The 15,234-nt window shown below is 32.9% G+C and overlaps 1 protein-coding gene across 5 annotated transcripts in view; it reads left to right on the top strand.

Annotated features, from left to right (window-relative positions):
• The window catches only part of LOC145945589 (uncharacterized), a 169,132-nt gene extending 158,576 nt beyond the window's left edge, over window positions 1–10,556 (top strand). For all 5 annotated transcript variants that reach the window (XM_083054675.1, XM_083054670.1, XM_083054650.1 and 2 more), the window contains one exon: window positions 8,317–10,556. In XM_083054675.1, coding sequence (XP_082910801.1) covers window positions 8,317–8,393 — 77 coding nt within the window. In that variant the 3' untranslated portion in view covers window positions 8,394–10,556. The remainder of the gene's footprint in view (window positions 1–8,316) is intronic.
• Window positions 10,557–15,234: the final 4,678 nt, after the last annotated feature.

Raw genomic sequence — 15,234 nt, 5'->3', positions numbered from 1 at the left:
TATTCATATTATTGGTATATTTTACAAACTATTGATTTTAGAATTTTTTAATTATTTTTCCTGTGTTTCTCGTCAAAAATACTTTTACAATTCACAGTCAAAATGTGACGCCAAGTTATCGGAATCTTGACAATTTCTAATTTTTCACGTAAAGCAAGATTCACTCCATATTATCTGATTGAAAGCCATTTTCCTTTTTGCTATCGTTCTTTGAATCTGAAAATATCGAACAAATGTGAAATTACCTTACTTGCGCGAGAAATTGCAAAAGCATATGGAACATATAATTATCTTGTTTTAAAATGTTTTAAAAGCACTGAAGATAGGGATGAAGTTTGCTAAACGCGGAAAGCGATAAACCCGATATGTGAAGAGATATTATTGAATAAAAAATAAAGAAATAAGAAGCATTTGCTGAATTTTTGAGAATGGGAGATGATGCCGACTACGTAATACTTTGTTCGTTATGGCAAACTTTACGTCATCTCACGGATATAAGAATGCAAATGGTGTATGTAAAATAATGCGTGAAGCGAGTACAATAACATAAACAATTTAATTGAACATGTGAATTAGCACCATTATGTGATGTCACTTATGACGTCATAGTTTATACGGTTCTGGCTTCATTTTTTCGAGTATAAATGCTCCTTTCTTTCTCTTCACTCTTTGGAAGAGATCCACTCTCTCATTCATTTACATATTTTTCAATTTTTTACAATTGTGAAAATTTTATATAAAAATTAAAGTAAATGTCTGTTAAAAGCATGCGTGTATGTACATAGTAACATCTACATAAATTATGTTCAATATTAAATTTTTTATTATCAGTCTATATTCGAACCTTATTTTGCATGAACTTTCATTTATTAATATTGTTTTAATAAACAATAAACATAATCTTTTAAACAACTTTTTTTAAAAAACACTAATTAAAACCTTTTAAAGATCACTTATTAAAAGCATGATTCTGACAATATTATTGTATATCAGTTGGAAGATTTTTGAAGTTTGATTATATGTATAAAGGTAAAATATTTTATCATCAAAAAAGTTATATACAAGATATAAAACGTTGCTTATAAACATTTTAATATTATTTTTTTAATAGTTATCTAATAATTCACAAGATAAAGATATAAAATAATTTATGAATTTATTGGAACATAAAAATAATTATAATTTAAAAATAAAATCGATCTGTATATTTATATAATATAACTTATTTTCTTCTTTTTTATGTTAAAGGATTATGCCCGGTTTGGACCGCGAATGAACAGTCATGAGTCATATATGTATATTAATCGATGGGGGGTACTCGCGAAGTACACGAAACAGAAGGTTTTAATTGCCTAATTAAAGTCTCATCTTCCCCCTTCCAGAGGGATCGCCGTTACAAGAACAAAATCTGAATTTCTCTGATATGACGGCATAGATCGCGTCCAGGGACTTAGCCGGATGAACTGTATCAAATACATTCTAGACATATATTATTTCAATGTCTTTGGTACACCGCGGGGAGGTGCCCTGGACGCAAAGAACTCGGATAAGACCAGTGGTATATGGTCATAATAGCGAACTTTGAACAGCTTTAGCATTCAGGGGACTCATTACAAGGTTATGCCATATTCCCATGGAACTTTTTAATTCTCTCTTGATGCCCTACAATTCTAGTCATGTCTCATTGCTGTTCACCGAGGGTCCAATTTTTTATATAAAACTGGACATAGTCCTTTCTGATTTTAAATTCTATGAAATGTATCCCATATATTGAGATATCATTCATATATATAAGCATTATATACTGTGTAAGAATTATATGCTAATGTCTTCCTTGCTGTCCCCGTGAGAGAAGTAGAAAAAGCCCACCGAAGTAAATTTCACATCTATTTGTGCCACATATATATGAAAGTTATTCAAAATGCGACATTCAGAAAAAAAACCATTATTTAACCATAGTTTAAGTTAAATTTAGTAATCAAGCTTATTAAGGCCCAGTTCTATTAACATCGATTAACTTTAACCTACGGTTAAATTATATCTTTGTCTCTTTTTAAGAACATATCTAAAAAGAGACAAAGATATAATTTAACCGTAGGTTAAAGTTAACCAACGTTAGTAGAACTAGGCCTAAAAACAAAAAGAAAGAGGAAGAAAAAATGGTCATATACTTAGAATTTATAATATGACAATTTTTTAAAATAATTAAAATGCTTATGAATGGAGATGGAAAAAAAACTGTTAGACACATTAGCCGTTATACTTATGTGCTGAAAGAGACGTAGATTGGAAGAAACGAATTAACATTTGTTCACAGCTAGACAAAAATTACGATTTTCAAGAGATTTGCTGTTCACCGGAGGATAATATAATTTATAATGAAAAAGTTGATTTTTTCTTAAATTGACTCTAAAATAAATATATTCGAAAAAGTGATTCTCTTTAATCACTTTAACCATTTTCTCTTTCTTTAAATTAATAAACAAAGCTCTAAGAATATTAAGATATATTAAAAAACGACTATTAAGAGCAAGTGCGGGTTGAAACGCAAAAACAAAAACATATATTTCTCAATTTAAAACCAAATAGACAATGCTTTTATTTTTTATTGTTTAAAAATCTTTAAACATTTCGGTCCTTTTTCGGGCCATCTTTAGTGACTACATGAGATAAAAATACATATAGCATGTGAGAAAAAAATATTTTAAAAGAGACATAGTATATAAAAAATGATATACATATACATTAATAATATAAAAATTTATAATGCCAATCAGAAATTTTCCAGGTGCGTTAGTCAATGCATCGATGCAATGTGTGTTGAAGTGTAGAGGTTGCAGGTCGCCATTTTGAACATTTGTTATAATAAAATAAAGAAAAATAAAATTTAAAAAACGTATGATTTTTTAAATTCTAATTATATAGAAATCAGTGTTCAACAAGGCTATATTAACGACGCCTAGCGTCTTAAGGAGACATCGCTGAATACGAGTTACTTAAAAAAAATTGTTCAATTTACCGAAATCTAGCACTCCTTTAAGTTTGTCGCAAAAGTCGGTAAACATTATTCTGTATATGTTTTTGTGCTTCGACCCGCACCTGTTCTTAATAATTATTTTTTAATATATCTTTCTTTTTTATCAATTATTATTACATATGCAAAAACTTTAAACATTCCATGAAAAAAGTAATATAAAATGTAAAATAAAAATTAGTTAAATAATAATAATAATAATAATAATAATAATAATAATAATAATAATTACAAAAGACGATTCCTATGTAGAAATTGTTAAACAAGTCCGACATTGGCTTAATAGCGTTGAATAATCAACAGTACGTCGCGGAATGCTTTCTAGTAGCAACGTATACTCCGTTCAACGAGAGAACGTGCATCGCATCGGTCTGCGCATAGACGGGCAAAATAGGGAAAAATACCGGCGATTCAATGCTTCGGGGGCCTCTGGTGCCATTCATTGCAGACACTGACAAGTTAAATAAGTAGTGAAAGGGAAGACTATGGACAAAAACCTGTCCGAAACGGACGAATTTTCGTCCGACCCGATACACGTTCTCTCGTTGAACGGAGTACACACATGTGATACTGTATAACACAGTATGACCCAATGCTTTCCAACAGTGCCATAACCAGGGCGGTGCCGTTGATGCCTCCGCACTAGACACAGGCTTCAGCTTTCAGGCGCAGTCAAGACGATAAAATAAGAAAGTTTGAAAAAAATTTTTTTTAAACTTTCTGAAAAAATATATTTATTTGCACCAAATAAATATTCTTTTTAATCAAAAGTTCAATTTTTTTATTATAGGTTTTTGGGAAAAAGAAGGGGACTCAAAGTATTAAACTTGCACTGGGCGCAACGCAGGCTACGATACTGCTTTCCAACTATGATACAAGTCGACGCAATCGTACACAATTAAAATCCTGTGTTTGACTGTGTCCTTGTTTTGTATTATACTGTGGATATCAATACTTTTTTTTATATAATATTTGATACATTTTCTTTTATGAAATGGTATTTCAGTAAGAGATAAACTTTTTAAAAAATTTAAATAATTTTAAACTTTGAAGAAGCTATGTAAAGTGACTGCCCTGCACTCTGGCGATGAAGTAAAAAAGTAGCGTTCCAACTGCAAGTCGACACTGTGTCACATAGTATACGACTGTGTTTCGTTGCTGGAAAGCACTCGCTATTTGTGTTCAATTATGTCCAATTAATCGATATTCAAATATAAATATATAAACGTCGTTATTGATTAACAGTCGAGTTTATAATATTCCCCCAAAGCAATTTTAAAAAACAATTTTCAATACAGGATATGTAACATTGCAGTACTCGTATGTAACTATTGCCAATAGTGTTTATTAGTTTTTTTGTTTATATGGCGTATTATTTTAATTAATTGCGCAAAAAAAATAATTGTGCACACATTTTTATAAAGGACTTTTACTAACTTTGGCAGCAATATTGATATGATTAACAATGATATTCGATGTTGAATCTTTTTTAAATTTCTACGTAGGTTTTTTGATGGAAATATTTTACTTTAGAAATTATGATAAAATCATACTAAAATAATACTGAATCACATATTGAAATATTTATCAATTGATTCATTTTTATTTTATTAAAATTTTAATAAAAATTCATTATAAAATAAAAAAATATAAACTGATTTTATTCAGCAATTTTCAATAAAATTTTATTTATAAATTTTTATTGATACATTTCATGAAGTTTTATGAAAAATCATTCAGTAAAATTTATTATAATTCATTAGAATATCTACAAAATAGAAATATGTAAATTACTTTGGTATTAATTTGAAACATTTATTTATAAATATATACGTTTACACACATAAGCATTAAATATCACAATCTAAATATTAATTTTTCAAAATAATGAAAAAATAACTTGACTTTTACTTTCAAGATATAAAAAATTATATATAAATAACGAATTCTTTTGAATAATATGACATAAATTTTTCGTGGAATTAATTAGTGCGGATATAAACAAATTCAATAATTATAATAATTATACAGATACGGTTGTAATAAGTTTTGCTATACGCATTATAGAGGATGTACAATTTTAATCGACCACCCCCAAAAACTATTTTATTTTTGATTGTACATACAACAAAATGTTTCAAACAAAAGTTGTTTGATTTGAAGGCGGACAGAAGATGGCACTACTGATTTTTTTCTGAAGGGCGTATTTTAAGGTTAAGTTCATTTGAAAGTCATTTGTTTTTTTAAGTAAAACTATAATTTTTTTATACAAATCGATTCCTCGCAATTATCGGCATAAACAGTTTATAAGGATAAGATGGTCAAAAAATGTGTGTGAATAGTTTACAAGATATTTTATATCTAAATTTGACATTAAAAATACATAAACCCTTCTAATCAAACAACTTTGTTTGAAACATTTTGTTGTATGTACAATAAAACATGAAAAAATTGTAGGGGGTGGTCGATTAAAATTGGACACCCTGTATATATTATACATATTATTTATATTAGTGTGAACAGTGTTTATATTAGTGTAACAAAACATAAATTTCTTCAAATCCAAAGAAAATTTTTACATCTCAAATAATAATTAAATATCTTAAGTTTTAACATTTTTTGACTAAGCTTTAAATAAGACTTTTTGATATAAATTTTTTAAACTTTACTTATATTTCTTTTACATTTAGAATATAACTTTTTTTATAATACAATATTGTTTAAAAAATCCAAAAATTCAAGTAAGAAATAGGCTAATAAGCGCCAGGTAGAAGTTAGACGCAACATATTGTTCATTTGCTGCAACAATGACATAACTTAAAAATTAAAAATTTTTGCGTTATTAGTACAGGGAAAAAGGTTGCTACATGTACTATTATTAAATCGTGTCTCCTGAAAAATCACAATTTTTTAGTTATGTCATTGTTGAAGCAAATGAGCGATATTTATCTTAAATGTGTTGTCTTAAAATCTTTTTTATTTGATTTGACAATTTTATTTGATTTTACAAATCAAGTACAGAAGATTTTCAAACTTTGTTGCACCTAATTTCTGCTTCCGGTTCTTAACCTATTTTCTACCTGAAATTTTATATTTACATATAGTATATCAGAACTTTTTTATTCTATTATTAGTTTAAAAAATTGTTTAAATTTAACTAATTTTTTATTATTTTATTTCTTGATTTATTTTATTAAATATTATTTAGGGCCATTACATTTTCTAAAATTTTATTTAAAAAGCAAATATATTTTTTTTATATATATATAAATCAAGAAAAATCCAATTCTATCCGAAAAACGTTACTCACAAAAAGTGAAATCCTAGATAATTTTAAAGTACATTCTACATAGGTTTTATTATTAAAAATCGAATACATTATATACAGGATTGGGAAAGTTATTTTATAAAAATTATTTGTTATCATTTCTAATTTTAAATACTAACTCTCGTTACCCTTCGTTATCATATTTACTAAAAAAGGTACTAAATATATAACAATCATTACATTTCCACTGTTACATTCCGTTTTAATGTTATTTTACACAACATATAAAATTATTATACAATAAAATACATAAAATCTACACTTGTTAAATATTTTGTTTATATTAAAATATAACAATTATATTATTTTGATATTGATATTGATATAAAATGTATAATAATTTTAATAAATATTAATATATTTTTATCAAAAAATATTAATTTTATTAAAAATATTGCAAAATAATATTTTTTCATAAGATTCTGTAAATATAAATAAAATAGGATAAAAATAAATAAAAAATATCTTAGTAATTTCTTTTAATAAATTTGATAATATAGCCAAAACTTTTCTAACATCTTTATATAATTTTAACTTCCTAATATGATATATGTTAAATTACAAATTCTTTTTAATATGCAAAAATTAATAAAAATTACATCTGGTTTAAAATTATTAAATTTTATCGAAATTGTCTATTAATTTTTCAAAAAAAGACTAATGTTCTTTACCTATGTATTTATATTTGGAAATTATGTAGCATAGATATTTCGAATCTATAGATCCGAAAAGTAAAAATAAATGTAACTGTTAAATTTATTACTTGTTACCAAAAAATATAACAAAATTTTATTTACTGTTACAAACGAAATTTAATTGTAATGTTGTTACTATTACAGTTACCGAAAAAAGTAACTAATGGTAGTGGCGTTGCAAGTAACGCATTATTTTCCCAATCCTTATTATACATATATGATAATATTTCTGCTTAAGAAAGACATAATTTAAATAATTTATAAAAAATAAAATTAAATTAAATTTTAGTTCTATATTTGAATTAATTACAATCAATTATATTCTATTACAATCAAACTTTGCAAAAGCAATTAGAGCAATTTTGATTCCTATTAAAAATTATTAACAAAAAATAACAATTATGTTGCAAATGTAATATTATACTGATTTATGGTGTTAATAACTGAGGTCTTTGATTCTTTTTAATTAATGAAAATTGATTTTAAAACTAATAAAAACTATACACATATCCGATTACAAGTTATTAGATTTTTTTTAAGGAATATGATTAAAAAATTATATATTATAATATTTTATAATTATATTGTAAATATTTGATACAACATTGTTTATATTACATTTTATTTTTGAGATTAAGAGAGCAGAGAAATTAAATTTTTCATAATGCATTAATTTTTCACAATGTTATAGACTTCATTGCTCCGAGAAACGTATATGGAAAAACATATAAAAATTCCATTTAAATCAGAAAATTGAAAAATCAGCAAATATTAAAATAATATATTAAAGTAATATATAATAATATAATAATATAATAAATTTATTATAATTTTAGCAATTTTTTATATTTATATTTTTTGTTCTCTTTTTAATTTAATTTTATGTTATTTTATTTTATTTAAATGTGATTATCCAATAATTTAATTAATAGTTTTCATTAATGTTTTAATAAATTTCAGTTAAATTTTTTTGGATGCTGTTCTGCAAATTTTTATTAAATTCTGCAAGTTTTAAAATTAAATAATGTTTCGTAAGTTTATTCTTAATTTTCAAAAATATTTATTAATTTTCTTGAAAATTTATAGTATTTAATTAAAATATAAAATATAAAAATTCTGATTTTATTATATTAAAATATATAAAATCAGTCATGTTTATGTGAATTTTTTATGAATTTATTGTAATTTCAACAGAATATTTCTATCAAAGTTGTGATTAATAATCTTTTGTGTGTGTGGTGCGGGATTCTTTATTACAGGATATTGCCCACGCCTATTTTGTGGATTCAAAAGCCACAGGATGGACCTGACGAGCAAAAACCTGACAAATAAATAATAATAATAATAATAATAATAATAAAACAATAATAAAATAGTAATAATATTACAAATAACAATGAAGGTAGCAACAATAAAGTTGTTATACTATTACTACTTTTATTATCGTTCATAATTCCATAACTATCAGCATTGTTATCATCATTATCATTGTCGTCGTTGTTATAATTACAACAATGTTCAAATAAATAGATGTTTTTACAATTAGATAATGATTATAGCGATATACATATACGCTATTTGCGGTTTATATTAGAATTAATAATTAGTTAGCAAAACGTTGTTTAATTATATAACTATTATTTATTATTGACAGTTGCCATGCATAGATTTATGGTACGTGAATTAAAATAAATCAAAAGCTACAAGATGCATATAACCCAAAAGTATTTTCAATATAAATATTATTAAACTGCCTTTGTCCGTAAATACAATAGCTAATGTGAATTCAGAATTTTTAATGATATTTATACGTTATTAGAATTATCTGTACCAATTTTGATAACATTGTTATTTACATTCAAAAACATAAAGAGCGAATTAGATGATTCGACTTCCATCGTTCACGGTTTATTACTTCACGTACTATTATAATCTGTCGTAATCTCAGATAATCCTCGAAAGTAAAATAAATAATATTTTACTAACAATAAGTCTTATAGGAAGAATAAAAAATATCAATTATAAGTTTTACTGTTAATCAAAAATAATTATAATATCTATGTCAACTTTATAGATAGATTTTTAAACAAGTATTTATGAACACTAACAGTGTTTCTCTTATTGATTTTTAAAAATCTCGATCCAGTTCAATTAATAGCGGTTTGTATATATCTTATTTTTTTTATCAGAACTAATTTATTTAATGATGTCATTTTTAATAATGCACATATAATGAATAATATATGTATATATCGTGATATTTCCTACGGCTGCAGCATCCAAAATAAATAATTATGTTTTTACAATATCTATTACGGGACACACACACACAGACACGTGTGATACTTGCGTAACAATGAAACATTATAAAAGTATGTTAATATCTAGATTAGAAGAGAGTTTTTTCTACTCTTTTGACTCCATAAAAAAAGGTATATACATACGCGCTTTTATGTAATTAATATACAAATAATACCATAAAAACGTTAAGACAAAGAAGAAACAAAGAAATTTAATTAACGAATTAATTTAATAATAACTTCTTAAGGAACTTATCTTTATCAAATAGACCAAGCAAATGGGACTAAATAAGAAACTTTTTGTGAAAATTATAATTGAGCTTGAGCTTGAACTTAAGCTTACCTGGAATAAATATGACTTTTCAGTATTTCTATACACGACCACGCTGTCCAAACACTTTTTGAAAAATTTATTGCACCTGTAGACATACATACATGTTCCCTTTTGTCGAAAGACCTTATTACTATTCTCTCAGGCTTAATAATTGATGTTTTTTGACAAAAATGAATAGATAAATAAAAGGTCTTCAAAAAAACATATTTCCCTCTTCCGATTTTCAAATACTATATTGTATACATTTTCTGTACTGTATTGTATACCTTTTCAAAATTGTGATTATATTTCTAGAAGAATGGAAAAGAGTAACGAAATATAAGATTCAGATTGAACTTATTATTATGTAAAAGAATTTCGTTGTTGAATTATCAATCTATTATAAAAAAAGTGATTAGAATTCAATTAAATTTTATTACATTGAAAACAGCGTTTTATTGGTATACGTTATAATAAAATGTCACTGTAATTCATATAATAATTATTATATACATATAGCTATATGCTTGTGTCGTATCAATATATAATATATAACAACTAATGTAAGCATCTTTTTGGATGTCAATTCAAACATTTTGTATTTTACTCTGTTTAGACGACCGTAAATACTGGGCTAATCTTTTTTTGCTCTTTTTATATAATCATTTAATTACTATAAATTTCTTTATAAATTATATTTAAGACGGCGTATACATATATGTCGTCTGTAGGTGAGTTAATTTAGCTCACAATTTTTATGCAAAATAAGTCCTCATGTAAAACTCTGAAATAATAATTATTTTTTATAATAATTATAAATGATAATGTTATCTTAGAAAGTTGCTACCTCATTTGTTGGTATCTAAAAATAATAAGCAAAATAATGTTTTGTTATATATGTATATCTTTAATAATGTTACTAAGTTTAAATGAGGACATAAACAATAAATAACTTTGGTTCTTATACACTGTTATATTATTTTATATTTTAAATAATATTCCCCAAATTAAAATTTTTCTGTTATATCGCAAGCTCACATACAGCAGCAAACAAATAATAAATATAATAAATCTACAATAATAAGTCTACACAAAATTTAAATATATATTATATTTTTATACTATTATATATTGTATGTTTATACTATATGATCTGTGCATAAGTTCCTGAAATCAAGTTTAGATAGCGTTGAAATCTAAATGTAATTTTTTAAATTAATTTCTTTTTTACGTTAATATTATTGGTTAACCAATAATAATTTGAGGCTGCACATAGTAGATCATAATTATTGAGTTAATATATTTTTTAATTTAATTGAAAATAGAGATCACAAAAGTGCATATCTGACACTATATGTTGCATTACACCGCTGAAACAACCAGAATTATTTGCAACGCTTATGGTAAGCATACTGTATCTGAAAGCGCATATCAATCCTGGTTCTAACAATTTCGAAGTGAAAATTTCGACATTAATGATGAACTACGCCTATGGACGATGTCAGAAAATAAAAGACAAGAATTTAGAAGTTCTACTTGCTGAAAATACAATCCAATTATCCGTGGAGCTGACGAAACAACCTGTTATTAATTACGCTATATTTCGAAGCTGCATGCATTAGGAAAGATTCAAAAGGAAGTGAGTCCTACATCAACTATTCGAACCGGCTCAACATCTGTATCTCACTGTTTGCTCGATAAAAATAAATTTTTTATGGAAAATTTGTAACTGGCGATAAGAAATAGATTTATTATGATAGTCTTAAGCATAAAAGAGAGTAATTGAATCTAGGACAACTTTGATACCAATGCGTAATATTCACGAACATAAGATTCTCCTCTATTTATAGAACCAGAAAAACATGCTATGAGCTACTCAAACCGGGTGAAACAAATACTGTAGAGTACTATAATCGTCAATTGTATGTTTAAGTTTAAACCAAGAAATTCATAAAAAAAGATCATGAAAATCAGAATTTTTGGATTTGCAAAATTCCCTTGAGTAAATGTTGATATTAGCGCCGACACACACCTCATTGATTTCAATTTTAATATAAATTATCAAGGACTTGAGGTTGAGTAACTTCGAAAATGTTTTAGCCGTCGCTTTTTAATTTTTTTATTACAAAATTATTAACAATTAAATGATACGATAAGAACACGATAAGAACAGAATAGATGAGCGGAAGAAGGGCTTCTTCTCGCCTCTCTCCCTGCATTTCTGCTCCAAAAAAATTCTAATTTCGTAACGTGCCGTTTTTCCCGATACGGCCGGACGTCGCTCAGTCGTGATCGCAAGGTTCGGGAAAGGGCTTTGCAAAATACAAGACGGCGATTTAATACTTTAACAAAGAATGTGATTTATTCGTTTACTTAGGGGATACAAAGGCATAGATCGTGTGGTGTGGGGGGGGGTGCGTGTGTGGGTGTGCGTGTGTGGGTGTGCCTGTTCGAAGTCTTGCAGTATGTGTGATTGTGTAATAATAGTTCGTGTGAATTCGTGTTATAAATGTTCATATAAATGTAGTCTTCGTGCGAATCCGTGATATAATATTACGTATCGAGATCATATGTTTCGGTCGCGTGTATGCGCGGGGTTATTGTCCCAGGCCCGTGTTTATAGACAGTTTAAAGGGCCGGGCCTTTGAACTGTCTCGGTCGCGTATTGATGTTGTCGCGCGAGCGGTGACGGCGCGTGAAGCGGGGCGCGGCGGGGCCGAGCGCGTGGCTTCGGTATGCGCGTTTTTATGCACGCTCTCTCTTGTGCCCGAGAGAGCGTTCGAGATATCGAACGCGCGTTGCGTTATTCGCGCGTTTCGGTCGTTTTAACGGCGTATAGGGGCGCGGGATTGTTTCGCGGTGATTACCAAAGGATGTTATGGTTCCCCAGGGACGGTTACCGGTGACGGCAACTCCCGTCCAAGGCAGGGAACTCCCGTCAGGGCCGAATTTAGGAGAGGGCAACAGGGGCTGAAGCCCAGGGGCCTCCACAAGATGGGGGCCTCCACAACACAAATTTTTGGGTAAAATTTCCTATCGAATATACAACACTATACAACACTTATTGTTAGTGAAAAAAAATTATCCACATTTGTCCACATTCATACATCCACAACAACGTAAAAATTTCTATTTGATGTTGGTTAAAAAATGGTTAGGGTTAGGTTAGGTTAGGTTAGGTTAGGTTTGAGGATGAGATCTCCCAGTGCACTGTCGTACTGGGTGCCAAGAGCGACCAGTACCAAGATTACTTGGTACAAGACCTTTCCATGCATGGAAAGGCGGTATGCGTGAAGTTCCCATGATTGTCTAACGATGATCCTGACGGGCCATGCCGGCGGGGTTCGCCCCGGTAGGGTCACCCATGCCGGACGGGCCGTTAGGGGAGTAGATAAACATGGGGGCTATGTATGAATGTGTGAGTGATGGCAGCGGGCGGCTGCCTAAGGGCCTAGGCTCACCGCCCTAGGGGAGTTCACCCCGAAACAAAAACAAAATATGGGAGGTAAAAAGAAAAAGAAGGTAGTACCGGCCCAGAAGAACTCGGATGCTTCAGGGCCCGGCAGGGAGGGGGGTATAGTCCCGGCCTCTACCCTGTCGTCATCGAACGACGGGCAGCAGGCGGCAAGGAGGAAGGAGTTCTGGGCTCGACAGATGGAGGAGTTCTTTGGACCGGGGATGGGTGAATGGTTCAAGGAGTCTTTGGCCGATCTTGATACGACCGAGATTGTCCAGAGTTATGTCGGCGAGTACGGATTGTTGGAGAAGCGGTTCGTCAAGTTCGCGGCAACTAAACCGTCGGAGGATTGCAAAATACTGCAAAGTTTGTTGGATGACATCAACGAAATGGCGGCGACGATGATGGAGCTGGCTCGCAGGGCGTTCGCGTTTGAGAGCGATTGCGGGCGGCTCCGGCATCGGCTCGAGTCGAAACAGGGTGAGTCGAGGGTCCGTTGTGATGCGGCCACGATGACTGAGGAGGTCATCGATCGGGCCGCATCCCCGGAAACGGGAGAGATCGGCGAACCCATAGATGCGGAGATGGATGTGGAGGCGGACGCAGCGGTGGCTGGGAAGACACCACCAGCAACGCCTCCAGGCAGATCGACGGATGGGTTGGAGTCCAGGCTGGACGATATAATGTCCAGACTGGATTCCAACACGAAAAGGCTCGCCTTGCTTGAGAAGCGGATCGTTGAGAACAAGGCGGGTGCGAGGAGGAAGAAAGAGAGGATGGAGAGGAAGGAACCGGACTTGTCCGGTTCGTCCTCTGATGGGGGAGATAAGGGGGAATGGGTGGAGGTTGTGGGGCGAGGTGGTGGTAAAAAGAGGAGAAGGGTTGTGGGGATTATGGGAGCGGGGGTTGGCGTTGGCATCGGCGTTGGCGCTGGTGTCGGGGGTGGGGAGGGTGGTTATGGAGATGGAGTTAGGGTTAAGGGTGTTGCGGGGGCCGTGTCCCTCGGCGGGGCCACGGCCGCCAATGCAATGGGGACGGCGAGGTGCTACCGGTGCCTGTGCCCTGGGCACGTGCGGTACCGGTGCACCTCGTTGGTGGACAGGGGCGGACGGTGTTATCGCTGCGCCGCCCCTGGCCACAGGGCGTCGGAGTGCGTGGGCGGCCCTCGGTGTCCACTGTGTGTGGACCTCCGACGACCGTCTGCGCACCAACTTGGGGGGCCGGGATGCGCTAGGGCGGCGCCCTCGCGCATCCCGGGGGGAATGAGGAGAGAACCCGGCCGCGGGCTCGGGGGGGTCCCCTCGGCGAAACAGCCGAGGTGGAGGCCCCCCGGGCGCGTGGGCCTGACTGTCTCCCCCATTAAAGGGGGAGTGGGGGGAGGAGGGAGGAGCGCTGTGAGTTCATAGCGCCCTTCCCTCAGTGAGTAGAAGGAGGGACGGGGGCGCTTGGCCGCTTGCCCGCCCGCCGGCGGCTCGTAAGAGTTGGCCGGTGGGATGGCGGGCGGCCCTGCGTCCCCGTCCAGCCGGGGCGTCTCCTCGGAGAGGCCTCGGCGTTAGTGCCGGACGCCACTGGCCGAACTCCGAACCCCTTTGGGGTGGGGGGGAGTCATGGCGTCTGGCAGTGGGAGGGTGCCGCAGGGGGTCCAAGCTCCGGCTTGATCCCCATTGCACGCGGTTCCCCCCCTGCGAGGTAGGCGGTGGTCTGTGGCCCTTCCACCGGGAGTATACCCCCTAGGGGTTCTCCCGGGGGGAGGGAGCGGCCGCCGTCGAGAGAGGGGGCCTCCTTTGTTGTCGCCAAATCCAACCCCCCTTTGGGGGCGGAGGGAGCGGCAACATTGGGGGCCGGGGGGGGCGGCAGGGACTTAGGAGCGGGGGCTCCCGGGTCCCATTGCACGCCGCCTCCCCACGGAGGGGAGAGGAGTGGTGGTGGTCCCCACTCCTCTCTGCCTGATAGGACATTGTCCTATCAAACGGAGGGGACGCACCAGAAAGTGGTGCGTCACGGCGCTTCGGAGGCCCCGTGTGCATGCGAAAGCGATTCCCGGGGCCTCCGAGTAGCGCCAGGAGGACCACCGTCAGGTTTAGCGGGTCGGGAAATGGGCCTTCCG

Source organism: Prenolepis imparis, unplaced genomic scaffold (assembly GCF_030444845.1).
Source record: "Prenolepis imparis isolate NDT839.2.m4 unplaced genomic scaffold, iyPreImpa1.0 SCAF_2, whole genome shotgun sequence".
NCBI lineage: Eukaryota > Metazoa > Arthropoda > Insecta > Hymenoptera > Formicidae > Prenolepis > Prenolepis imparis.
Note: the sequence above shows the minus strand (reverse complement) of the source record. Positions and strands in the feature narration are given on the sequence as shown.